Source organism: Rana temporaria, chromosome 1 (genome assembly GCF_905171775.1).
Source record: "Rana temporaria chromosome 1, aRanTem1.1, whole genome shotgun sequence".
Taxonomy (NCBI): domain Eukaryota; kingdom Metazoa; phylum Chordata; class Amphibia; order Anura; family Ranidae; genus Rana; species Rana temporaria.
This window is the reverse complement of record NC_053489.1, coordinates 289,382,985-289,397,241: the sequence shown is the minus strand read 5'-3', so window position 1 is coordinate 289,397,241 and position 14,257 is coordinate 289,382,985. Positions and strand designations below refer to the sequence as shown.

General features: G+C 41.4%; 1 protein-coding gene across 8 annotated transcripts in view; it reads right to left on the bottom strand.

Annotated features, from left to right (window-relative positions):
* KANK1 (KN motif and ankyrin repeat domains 1) overlaps positions 1-14,257 on the bottom strand; it is a 255,581-nt gene that overhangs the window by 40,023 nt on the left and 201,301 nt on the right. For all 8 annotated transcript variants that reach the window (XM_040357089.1, XM_040357143.1, XM_040357107.1 and 5 more), the window contains one exon: positions 8,013-10,664. In XM_040357089.1, the coding sequence (XP_040213023.1) occupies positions 8,013-10,664 (2,652 nt within the window). The remainder of the gene's footprint in view (positions 1-8,012; positions 10,665-14,257) is intronic.

Here is a 14,257-nt window from a genome sequence, read left to right as displayed (position 1 = left end):
GAAGTTATATTTTCTTTATACATGTAATTTTCTTTATTTTAAAAAAGTATTCAATATTTGCATAACAGGTTGAGGAGTTGCACAAGATTATGTGTGAGCGATTCATAACCAGTAGCATCTAAAAAACAAACATTTGCAATTCAGAAATCAAGAGAATTGGTATATTCACAATCACGAGAATTGGCCAATCGGAAATTTTTTGTTTCGCCTAAATATTAAATGAAGACCACTGTTATTTTACAAACTCAATGGTTTTCTTCTACAGACTGGGCAAATACTGTATATGCATCTATTTAGGTGAATTAAAAAGTGACTGGTTGGGCACCACTGGCATGTACTTAGCATCTACTAATGACAAATGTAGTCACATCGTGTTCTAAAGTAGGAGGGAGACATTTGCATGATCAGATACAGAGCTGATGCGAGTCTGCCAAATAGACCGAGGGTGGAAGAATAAATAATACAACATTAACATTTGCAAACAAAAATACAGCGAACACTGTGGGAAAAAGTAATCCCTGCATAGAACAGAAAAGGAAAGTAAAAACACACAGGTAACTAAAATAAATCCATGCCAGGAACACGGAATGTGTGCGTCTGATACATTAATAAATCTATTTAACACTCTTTATACAACCTGGGCCAGTTTCCTGATTTGGCTTTCTTGATGAATGAAAGCTTTGTTGTAATTTTAGCTCTTTCATCTATAAGGAAACTCAGCTTCTAGTCTGGATAGACAGTGTTCAAGTCAAGTTCAAGTCAATGCAGGAGATCCATGCCAATAGCCTGTTTATCTTAAAGTGGTATTAAATGCAAAACCAAAAATGTAATATATATTTCTTAGATGTGATGGCTGTATTAGTTTTCTTTTTTCAGGCTTTTTCCCCCTCTGTTTTCATCTGGTGATCTGGCCAGTAACACACCTCCTGTATTAGCGTGCCAACACTCTGGATGAATGAGAACAGGGGGCACAGCAGTTAGCAGCATTGCCAGTCTAGGGGGAGGGAAATGTTATATGTACTAGCAGTTTTAAATACACTAGAAAACTGAGCCAAACTTTAGCTCACACTTTAGAAGTAGTAACAGTTTTGTTCCTTTTTGGATAAATGTTTTACATTGATCATTGTAAGCACCCATCAGCATTAACCACTTGCTTACTGGGCACATATACCCCCCTCCTGCCCAGGTGAAATTTCAGCTTTCAGCACTGCGTCGCTTTAACTAACAATTGCGTGGTCGTGTGACGTGGCTCCCAAACAAAATTGACGTCCTTTTTTTCCCACAAATAGAGCTTTCTTTTGGTGGTATTTGATCGCCTGTGCGGTTTTTATTTTTTGCGCTATAAACAAAAAAGAGCGACAATTTTGAAAAAAATACAATATTTTTTACTTGTTGCTATAATAGATATCCCAATTAAAAAAAAAAATAACACATTTTTTTTCTCAGTTTAGGCCGATACGTATTCTTCTACATATTTTTGGTAAAAAAAAAAAATCGCAATATGCAACTGGTTTGCGCAAAAGTTATAGCGCCTACAAAATAGGGGACAGAATTATTATTTTTTATTATTTATTTTTTTTACTAGAAATGGAGGCAATCTGCGATTTTTATTGGGACTGCGACATTATGGCGGACACATCGGACACTTTTGACACATTTTTGGCGCCATTCACATTTATACTGCGATCAGTGCTTTAAATATGCACTAATTACAGTATAAATGTGACTGGCATTGAAGGAGTTAACACTAGGAGGTGAGGAAGGGGTTAAATGTATTCCCTGCATTGTGTTCTAACTGTGGGGGAAGGGGGGTGACTGGGGGAGGTGACCGATCTATGTCCCTATGTACAAGGGACACAGATCGGTCTCCTCTCCAGAGACAGCACCGCTGTCTCTGTGTAAAACGGCAATGAGAGATGATCTCATATGTTTACATATAAGATCATCTCTCATTGGCCGCACAGATCGCATCACAAACGGCCACTCTGATTGGCCGTTCGCGGCGAACTGTAATTGGCTGTGTCCAAGGGACACGGCCAACACAGAGTTTCCCCGCTGCGTGCTCTTGAGCGCGAGCGGGGAACGCCCTAAGGGGCGGACGTCAATTGACGTCCAGTTGGATTTTCAGGTCCGTGCTGTAGCCGTCATTCGGCTGTAGCGCGGGTCTGAAGAAGTTAAAGTGGTTGTAAAGGCAGAATGTTTCCATGCATTAAGATAAAAACCTTCTGTGTGCAGCAGCCCCCCTAATACTCTCCCTCTTGATCCAGCGATGTTGCAGGAGAGACTCGGCTGCTGGGACTCTCCCTCCTGATTAGCTGAGACAGCACCAGTGTGCCATTGGCTCCGGCAGCTGTCAAAGTCAGTGAGCCAAAAAGGAGCAAGAAAGGGCGGTGCCTAGCCATGGCTCTGTGTCTGAACGGACACACAGAGCTGCGGCTCGGGTGCCCCAATAGCAAGCTGTTTGCTGTGGGGGCACTTAAAACTAGGGAGCGGCCAGGAGCGCCAAAGAGGGAAACGTGAAGAGGAGAAACTGGGCTGCTCTGTGCAAAACTACTGCACGGAGCAGGTAAATATAACGTGTTTGTTCTTTTTAAACACAAAAAAAAACAAGGACTTTAGTATCACTTTAAATGGTTCATCTCTGTAATTGATACAATCTGCAGGAGAGCTTAACCACTTCAGCCCCGGACCCTATTGCTGGTCAAAGACCAGGCCACTTTTTGCGATTCGGCATTATGTTGCTTTAACTGACAATTGCGCGGTCGTGCGACGTGGCTCTTAAAATTGGCGTCCTTTTTTTTTTCCACAAATAGAGCTTTCTTTTTGGTGGTATTTGATCACCTCTGGGGTTTTTAGTTTTTGTGCTATAAACAAAAATAGAGCGAATTTTTTTTTTAAAAAATAATATTTTTTACTTTTTGCTATAATAAATATCCCCCAAAAATATATAAAAAAAACTATGTTTTTTCCTCAGTTTAGGCCGTCGGCGTCAGGGGCGAGCGTGCGCTCCTATTGGCTGCTTGGCGAGATGACGTAGATATACGTGATCTCGCCCAGCAGAGCCGACCTGCTGCCGTAAAACTGCGGCGGCTGGTCGGCAAACGGTTAAGGGAGCTTGTTCTTTTGAAACAACAGACTTACTGGCCAGATCACCAACTGAAAATAAAAGCAAGCCTAAAAAGAAAACCAATGCAGACATCATAACTAATTGGTAAGCTGCAACATAATAAATGTTTGCTTTTGAATGCAATACTGCTTTAACCAGGTTCTTCTTTCAGTACAGTTTTTAAGATGGTAAAAATGCCTTCACAGACAGTTCCACTATTAATAGCCTGGAAAATGCCTAAATACAAACATAGCCAGTATGATTTTTCTTTGATCTCCTGAACACACACTGGATGTATGAATATGTTCACCTTCAGTAGGAAAAGAATATACCCATTATGTCGGCCAGTACTCCATACTCCTACTACTTGACCTCTCTGCGGCCTTTGATACTCCTTCTCAAACTCCATTCCCTTGGCCTCCAAGATTATTCTCTATCCTGGTTCTCTACCTACCTATGACAGTGCTCCTTCAGTGTTCCCTACATCTCTGTCTCCTCCTCTTCATTGCCCCTTTCTGTGGGGGTCCCCCAAGGCTCTGTTCTTGGACCCTTTCTCTATCTACACCTCCTCCCTTAGTCACTTGATAACCGGCCACGGCTTCCAATACCACTTATACGCCAATGACACCCAAATCTGTCCACTCCTCACCTCACTCCTTCAGTCTCCTCTCGCATTACTAAATTACAAATTGACATATCAGCCTGGATGTCACACCATTTCCTTAACCCTTTCATGCCTATGCCTATGTATGACATTTGGTGTTTACAAGTTAAAATCCATATTTTTGGCTAGAAAATTACTTAGAACCCCCAAACATTATATATATATTTTTAGCAGAGAATCTAGAGAATAAAATGGCGATTGTTGCAATATTTTATGTCATACGGTATTTGTGCGGCGGTGTTTTAAACACAACTTTTTGGGAAAAATTTACTTTCATGAATTTTAAAAAAATGAAAAAGTAAAATTAGCCCAATTTTTTTGCATAATGTGAAAGATGATGTTATGCCGAGTAAATAGATACCAAGCATGACACGCTTTATAATTGCACGCACTCGTGGAATGGCGACAAACTACGGTAACTAAAAATCTCCATAGGCGACGCTTTAAACTTTTTTTACGGTTACCAGGTTAGAGTTACAGAGTAGGCCTAGTGCTATAATTATTGCTCTCGCTCTTACGATCGCGGCGATACCTCACATGTGTTATTTGAACACCGTTTTCATATGCGGGCGCGACTTCCGTATGCGCTTTCTTTGCTGCGCAAGCTCGCGGGGAGGGGGGCGCTTTAAAAAAATTTTTTTTTGTTTTCTTATTTATTTATTTATTTTTTCTAATATTACATTTTTTTTTTTTTTTTTTTTACATTTTGATCACTTTTATTGCTGTCACAAGGAATGTAAACATCCCTTGTGACAGCAATAGGTCGTGACAGGTACTCTTTATGGAGGGATCGGGGGTCTAAAAGACCTCCGAGCCCTCCTTTGCACTTCAAAGTATTCAGATCGCCGAAAACGGCGATTCTGAATACTGTGTACTTTTTTAAATCCGGCGCCATTGGCAGCCGAGAAACCCGGAAGTGACGTCATGACGCCGCTTCCGTGGTTTCAATGCGCACACTGAATCAAAGCCGTTTACGGCTTTGTTTCAGAGCGCGCCGAGACGCTGGAGGCGCCGGATCGTGGATCGGGTCTCCCGGTGGGACGGGAGGCCCGGTCAGAGCGGCGAGAGGCGGCGGGAGGGGGGGGATGTCCCCTCCCGCTCCTCCGGCATAACAACCGAGCGGCTTTTAGCCGCATCGGTTGTTATGTTTGGAAAGCCGATCGCCCGCTCTAAACAACGGTACCGGGATGATGCCTGCGGCTGCAGGCATCATCCCGGTACAACCCCTGAAAGCCGAGGACGCATATATGCGATCCGTCGGCGTGAAAGGGTTAAACAAAATCTCTCTAAAAACTGAGCCATTAATCCCCTTCCATCAAAATCAACAATGCAACCATCAGTCCCTCCCGTCACGCCAGGGTACTAGGTGTAATCCTGGACTCCGACTTGTCATTTCAGCCTCAAATCCAATTGTTGTCAAAGGTTTGTAGAATTCACCTCCGTAACATCTCTAAAATTCGCCCCTTTTTAACAAATGAAACCAACAAGCTCCTCATTCACTCCCTCGTTATCTCTCGCCTTGACTACTGCAACTCCCTTCTCATTCGCCTGCCTTTCCATAGGCTATCCCCTCTTCAGTCTATCATGAATGCTGCTGTCAGACGTATCCACCTTACCAACAGCTCAGTGTCAGCCAACCCTCTCCTCCAATCCCTACACTGGCTCCCAATCGCCCAGCAAATTTAATTCAAAATACTAACCACAACATACAAAGCCAGAACTCTGCCCTGAGCTACATTACCAATCTTGTCTCCAAATATCACCCAAACCGTCCTCTCCACTCTTCTCAAGACCGCCTACTCTCAAGCTCTCGTTTCCTCCTCCCATGCTTGTCTCCAGGATTTCTCCAGAGCCTCTCCCATCCTCTGGAACTCACTACCTCCACCTGTCCAGCTAGCCCCCACTTTTGCTACCTTCAGGCAATCCCTGAAAACTCATCTCTTCAGGGAAATGTCTCCAACTAATCATTTACCACTTCCATCAGCTCATTTCCCACAGTTTCAACCTTTTGTACCACCTGCCCCACCCTATTAGATTGTAAGCTCTTCTGAGTAGGGCCCCTCTTAATCCTCTTGTATCTTTTTATATTATAACTGTATTGTCTCCCTATTATATTGTAAAGCGCTGCGTAAACTGTTGGCACTATATAAATACTGTATAACAATAATAATGTATGCTTATGCCTAGCAAGTGCTCTAGCAGCTATTTAAACCACAGTTCGATGCGACCACCCACACTGGTCAATAAATAACCACCCTGGAAGCAATGCATTAAATAATACAGAAAGAACTATGTTGATGTCACCACTGATGTTTCAAGGAAATCCCCCTTTTTACAAACCTTTGAAAAAGGAAAATCTATGCCATTCAAATAGGATAGCATATTATTCTTGGAATTCTCAATTACGTGTGATTACATGTCTAGATACAAGTGGTGCAATGTATAGGACATTTTTTTAAAGATGGGAGTTATTCTAAGAAAATGGTTGTGTTGTAAAATGGGATTTCATTAAATGAAAGCTGTCATAAAAGAAATATGGCAGCCGTCACTGCTGTTCTTCTGAAAATGTTAGTCGCCTGATAGTCTCAAGCTTTAATATTTGAAGCCCCTGACCCAGAACAAGCAAGCAACAAGTCCAAAGTTAGAGTTTTTCATACCATTCATTTCAGTGAGCTGCCCTATGCATGAAAATCACACAAAAGGAATGCAACTTTTTTTTTTAATCCCACCACACCAAAATGCATAGTTCTTTGTTTATATGCACATTAGAAAGGTGCATTGGGGTGCCATTACGAACTAATGGCACCACTGAGCGCTTGCAAAAGGGATGCATGTTCTCTGCACTGTGGGATTGTACATAGTTTTGCATGTCACAAATGTGAATCTAGCTTAACAGTCTCTTCAATATAATTAAAAAAAATGTAACCTTTTAAAAACAATGTGGTAAGTGCAAAGCAGAAAGTGTAGTTATTACAAGTTACATTTGTTAGGTTTGTTTTGAATATTGCCTTCCCAAAACCGACCATAGACCGTTCGAATCTTGGCCAGTTCAGCAGGGACCAACCAAGATTGGAACCATGTATGTGTAGGCTAATTGATCCATCAACTTTTGTACAACCAGCCTGTCGGATTTTACATGCGATTATTCCAAGTGGCTGTTCTAGACGCTGGAAGTAATCACTGTGTTCTCCGAGAAGGGATGGCTTTCCCTCACCAGGAGAACACAATGGCTCCATGGGAGGGAATCCGCAAGAAGAAAATTGCTCGGTCTATGGCCGGCTTAAGCCTCACTTTTTACATGCATTGTACTCTGACTCACCTAATGCTATTAAGAAATTGTACTCTAGCCAGCTTTTGTTGTACTAAATATCAGAAGGATAAAACGCCAGAGATAAATTCTGCCTTGCATCTCACAAATCAAATGCAACATGCCCAAAAAACAAAATATGAATCAAAGCTTCTAATTAAAACAAATTACAGTGTTTCCACATTAGGAGGGAAACTATATCCTATTATGGGCATTTCAAGGATGTTTTATACATGCAATGGCACCAAAAGCAATAGTCTGATTGCAGGATGATGTAAACTGTCTTAGAGATATTGTACAACAGACACATCTAGTTGGAAAACTTTGGTAAATTTACCCTCGTTCACAGTTGTGCCATGAGATGATATAGCAGTTTTTACAGGTAAGAAAAAAAAATTGCAATTGGCGAGAGTGAAAGATTTTGAAACTACTGAACTAAAAAATAAGCAGTGTCCAAAATCTGTCACTACATCCCAGTTCTTCCTTAATAACAATTACCTGTTTGAAGCAAGCTTGGATGAAGAAATTAAAAACATTATGCAGAGCAGATGGACCAGAGTACCATTACTGCTTCTTTTACAAATCTGTTCTATAAAATGGGTTACCTACAAGTGTTATCCCTGTAAGGACACAGAAGGGGAGATTTACTAAAACTGGAGCGCTCAGAATATGGTGCAGCTGTGTATGGTAGCCAATCAGCTTCAAACTTCAGATTATTCAGTTAAGCTTTGACAATAAAACCTGGAAGCCGATTGGTTTCTATGCAGAGCTGCACCAGATTTGGAACTTTACAGTTTTAGTAAATAACCCCCAGAGTTCTTAAATACATAATTTCAATTTTTTGAATCAAACTGTAGTTGCATGTTCAATGTACACCAAAAGTTTGCACGTGACTAAGTTATGCAATGAACTGAATTATCATTTAGAAACCTTACCTGAAAAGGAATCCATCTCCATTGATTTATTTTGTATTCCTGAGGTCTGTAGTTCTTCATTGCTGCCGTACTTCATTACAGAGTTTATGGATGAGATGGTATTGATGAGTTGGGAATTAAGAGAGCCTATCTGTGAATAGGGCTCTCCAAAAGTTTCAGCCAGTTCGGTGTAATTCTCAGCAAGAAGCATTTGCTGTTCCTGTAGCAACTTTTGCACACGTTCAATGTAATGGTCTATAGCAGGAGATTCAGTCTTGGATTCATTGGTCTTTATTGAAGTAATTTCTTGTCCCTCATTAGGTTCATCACCAACTGCTATATTTCCTACATCAACGGAAAGGGGAATGGCCTCACTAGGACCACAAGCTATGCTACGCACCTTGACACCTAACAAGAAGTTATCCAATACATTTATCTGCCCGATTCCAAAATCTTTGGTCTTACGGACTGAAGATAGATTTTCAGAGTCAGATGTGCATACTCCAATAGAACGCGTTTTTGGTATACTGTTGACTTCCTTTACTTTACCATCTCCTATGGCTACAGAACGCATTTCCACAGTTTCTGTATTTGTTTGTTTACTGTACATGCTGATGGCTGTATTTGTGCTTGTATCTAAAAGACTTGGCACATGTGTGTTGGTGGACTGGCTTGAAAGCATTAGTTCAGTGTTCGTTTGCTGGTCAGCAGTCCAAGGAGAAGCTGTTACTGCAGAATCTACTTTGGTTACAAGCTCTGTATTGACCCCACGTGACAAAAAATCCAACAATGGTTTAACTGTAACATCCACTGAACAATCGCCACATCCAACAGATTTCACATCTTTAGTGGTTGCTTTGTTATGACCTTGCTTGTCTGCATCTTCTAATACGTAAAGTCCCCCATCACAGATCATTGGGTCCATGCCAACGCTTTTGTCACACATTCCCAGTTCCAACCCCACACCCCTGTCATGTGTGTCAACTCGAGCTTTTACAATCCAGTGATCCATTGGGAAGTCAGGGCCAGCAGCAGTACTTTGGATGGTGGGCTGACATGAAATCCCAATGCTGTTCATCTCCATGAAGTTACCTACACAAGAGTCAACCACATCTAAATACTCTCCGTTGCTTTGGTCACTCATTTCTACTACTGCTTCAACCATCCTGTTGCAAGTCAAGGGCTGTGCCATCACTGCTTTATCAACTTTTTGCCTTGAGCCTGCTGCCCTTATCTCCAATTTCAGTTTAGTCATCTCCATTTCATAGGTGGTTTCCCTCAAGTCTGTTTCAAGTCTGTAAATTTTATCTTTAAGTGCTTCAATGGTTTGCTGTTGAAGTTCAACTTCTCTTTCAGCATCAGTAGACAACCCAAGCAATTCCTCGGTGACCCCAACCCCAGTGCTTCTTACGTCTATTTCAGTACCTACCGATGCATCTCTGCTCAGATTTGCAGACCTATAGTACATGACTACATCATTCATATTTTCATCCGCCCCAACAGCAACAGAACAGCAACGTTTTTCTTTAGCTTTCTTTTCTTTAGATTGTGGAGGAGAACAACAAGCATCAAAACTGCTGTCTTGGATCTTTTTCTCCAAAGCCTGCATTTCAGCAGTTAGCTGTCTAAACTCTTTCAGTGTCTGTGTATTTTGTTCCTGAGTTTCTGTGTCCTCATCAGAATCTATATGCAATTCCCCACCAGGTTTAACCTGTGTACGAGAGGTTTCAAACCCAGCAACATTTCCCGCACTGTAAGATCTCTTTCGGAAACCTGTAGTATCCTTCTGGCTGCCAACCTTTTGGCTCTTCATTTCAGACATAAGCTGCCTTTTCTCTTCCTGTAACACTGAAATTTTTACCTGAAGTATAGGGATAGTTTTTACTTGCTCCTCCAGCTCTTTAAGGCGCTTAAGTGCAATAGCCATCTGCTCCCTGATATGATGGAGATGCATAGGACTCACATTAGTCACTGGTGTTGTAACTCCAGAACTTAGAGGGCTGTGACGGATAGAGCTCCCTAAAGAAGAAGCAAAAAAGGCACTATAATCACTAGTCGCTTGGTGGCCATTTGGAAGCTGTTGGCCAGTTGTGCTGTGTCCAGTTGATCCAGGGAATGATGATAGTGACCCCGTAGAGCCCATACCTCCAAAACTTGCCAGCCTTGGCCTACGAACATCATTGAAGGATGAAGCTACCTGCATGGTGACTTTCTCTTGCTCTAGCCTTCTACGTGTCTCCATCAAAGTTTTTGTAACATGAAAATTGTGTTTGGGAAGCTGGGGTGAGGGAGGTGGGAATGGTTTATCCTCAGGGATGGCTAAACAATTTGGAGATGCTTCTTGAGAACATGAGGATTTAACAGAGCCAGAAACTGTATGTCGCCTGGCAATTACAAAAGGTGATTGTTTGTTTTCATCACTGTTGGAAGATGAAAGAGAATCTGTAGAGGGCCATCCAGCTCCCTGACAGGACTCTACTCTGCCCTCTGGAAAATTAGGGATCAACTTGCGTTTCTTTGCAATGGCAACCTTCTTTAAAGTGTTACCCTTCTGTATGTCCTCCACATACTTAAGGAAATCCAGGTCTATCTGGTATCCATAGGGTGTTTCGACAAAATAGGCAGATTTGGGATCTTTTTCGTCTTTACCATTTGAAGCACTTTCCTCTTTTCCTGCAAATAAAGGGAGGACATTTAGATTTAGCTTGTCCACCAGTTAACAAATATGCATCTAATACAATAAAAAGTTATCATGAAGTTGAAGGCTGAACCTGGATGACATTTGAGGGAGGAAAAAAAATACATTCCTACAGGTTAAGAATGTCTGCTTGGAGCATTTTCAAGTATACACATGGAGCTTTTTATATGTGAACTAGGCTTACAGTACCTTTGGGAAATTCATGACAACACACTAAACATGTTATACCTTTCAGTGAGCCACAGCACCTGCACATATGTACAGCAAATGGCAAATAGGTTTGTAATGCATTGCGATTTCCTGTGAGGTACAGAAAAGTAAACGTGTCCTACAGCTTCAGTCATATGCATTTCTAATATTGTAAAACTATGAACAAAATATGTAGTCATGGACTTTGTGTGGACATATAGAAGAGAAACTTCGTACCATAAAAACAACTTTATTATGTACCATTAAAAATCTATTCCATTTAAAATTACCGTACTCTGCCTGAGTCTGGATTGATGTGAACTGAGATGGTTTTAAAGATGCTTATCAAGAGTCCCCTCTTTGGAATATATGCACCTTGACTACCATGAGGTCTTTATGGCGATTTAGTTACATTGGGCCAGTCCCTCTATTTAAAGATAATGTGTACAAGATCATTGATCGTTTATTGATTGTACCTGAATTTCCCACTCCCAAGGGGCAGTGGCTTCACCTTCGCTTATTTATTTGCACCTCTATGGGTAACATACACATGCTATTAATTATAGTCTACCCTACTGGCTGATATTACTCTATTAAAGATTAGGATTTGGTTCCAGTTTATGCAGATTCTGTCACAAGAACCTGGAGAAGGATTTTATGAAACACGTGTCCACGTGTGAAATGTAATCAGAATCTTTGCATATTGTGAACCCTTATGTAGAGCGTAAGGCTCGGTTCACATTTATGCGAATCAGATGCGTCTTGAACCGCATCAGATTCACATAACACGTGAACCGGACTAGCCTGGAATCGAGTTGGTTTACACATGTCTGGGCTGGCTATAGTCCATTTAAAAAAAAGTCCTGTGCAATTTTAGGCCTGCTTCAGGTGCGAATTAAAGTAAAAATTTGCACCTGAATCGTTCCTGAACCAGTGATCTTCAAACCATGGCCGGATATGTGCGAATATAGCCTAAGTTTTAATGTTGTGCAAAAGATTTTTAATAGTGCATAATAAAGTTGTTTTTATGGTACTCAATTTCTCTTCTATATATATCCACACAAAGTCCATGACTACATACTGTATTTTGCTCATAGTTGCACATGATTTTCTGGGATGTGGACATATAGCACACACAGTCTGAGCTTTCCTCCCGCAATATATATATATATATATATATATATATATATATATATATATATATATATATATATATATATATATATATATATATCATTTATATACCACCAGACACAACGTAGGCCTTTTAGCATGGGTGACCACACAGACAAACAGTTATGTACACAAAAGAGAGCAGATATGTAACCTGATGTTAAACAGGAAAAGGATCAGGAACTGCAGCGTTTCTATATTGAAAGTAAACTTTCAAAAGTTTTAGGTCTCAAGCTGTGGTTAACTATTGCTGACAGAATACTGTTACAGTCATCTTGCCTCCTTTAAGAACCAAAATGCATACAGTTATTAACCAGGAAGCCATGCTTTCTTCTTTTTGGTGAAGACTTTAAGGTCATCGGCTTTTCCTTTAAAGATCAAAACCAACCTTTTAAATACAGAATAGACCTGATCGCCTAACCCTAGCCCTCCAGCCATATCTTTTCTATTGCTCAGAGTCTTCAGACCACCATGGTACACAGACAAGCTGGAAATATGTAGACGGACCTGTTCCCAGCTCTGTCTGAAATTCCACAGCTGAAAGAGAAACTGGTGGAGCTAACATAACAAGGAAGGCAGATCCGTGCCCTGCACACCGAAGCTGGCATTATGTAGGTCTTTATACATGCAGCACACAAGCTAGCAAAGGAAGCTGCATTCACGTCTCTGCCTGAAACACTAAAACAGAAAGTGATAAGATATTATGAAAAGCACACTAATTGAAACAAACATATATAGGCAAAGGTAGAGTCACTGTAAGACTTACTTGTTTCCAGCAGACATCAGCAGTCCCTGTGCTCTCATGCTGACACTGGCTGTCATAGCCTGTTCTACACCAGCCCACTACCTCCAGTGCTGCCTTTCAACCTTTTTTTTTCTCCTTTGCCGCATAAGGAAATATTCCACATTAGTACAACCTTAGCTAAACAGGGCTGACATTTTCCTAGGACAGCCCTTCACCGATGACTCTGGCTGGACAGTGTCTCCTTCTAGCAGCCTGTGAAAGCCTCAGCTGTTCTGTGCACAGAGTCGCACACTACACATTGCAAAGCCACATCCTGGCTCTTAAAGGTGCAGTCACTTGCGAAACCCTAATGAACTTTGACAGCCACATGTTCCCTTGGCGTGAAGCTCTGATTCTCTCTTAAAGGAAAAACACACGCTAAATCTGGAAAGTTATTTATATTTTGTGAAGTGGGCTCTCGGTGTACGATTGTATCTCTCCTTCATATGCTCTTGGTACCTGACACCTGTATAAACAAGGCTTTATCTAAAGGCAGTCTCTAGCATATCAGGAAACCTTGTGTTATTGTTATAGAGATGGTAAAGCAGGCGTGCTGACTAAACAAAAATACCCTTCTCCAGCTCTTTGGCTGATGCCGTATACCAAGATAGGCCCAACAAAAGAATAAAAACCATCAACATTACCTTGAACAACCAGATTCTTGATTTCATTTATTTGGAATCTTATTAGTTAAAGCAGTGGTCTCCAAACTGTGGCCTGGAAGCCAGATGCAGCCTTTTGCTTGCTTTCACCTGGCCCCCAGGGTGCTATTTTATTTATGGACACCAATGAAAATCACAATTCCACCCAATGACACCAAAGATGGGGCACAGTTCCTCCCAATCACACCAACAATGAGACGTAATTCCTCCAAATGACACCAACAATGGGGTCCAATGACACGAATGATGGGGCACAATTCCTCCTAACGACATCAACAATGGGGCCCAATGACACCAATGACGGGCAAAATTCCTCCAAATGACAACAATGGGGTCCCAATGACAGGACACAATTCCTTCCAATGACACAAACAATGGAGCACAATGACACAAACAATGGGGCCCAGTGAGACAAATGATGGGGCACAATTCCACCCAAGGACACCAACAATGGAGCAAATTCCTCCCACTGACTCCAATGATGGGGGATTGTTTACTGACACTGGGACATTTTGTTACTCCAGATGGCCACAGTCCAGCCCCCCTAAAGTCTGACGGACAGCAAATCTGCCCTTCGTTTAGAAAGTTTGGAGACTCTTTCTAAAACGCCAATAAAAAAGAATAAAAAAGTTTTGGAGACTCCCGAATTAATGGAAACCTTTCCTGAGAGAAACATGAAGGTGGCTATCAAAAATCCTATTATGCAAATGCTAGTAGCCTGGCTGTTGGGCCGATCGTTCTATTTTGAAACTGGGCATAG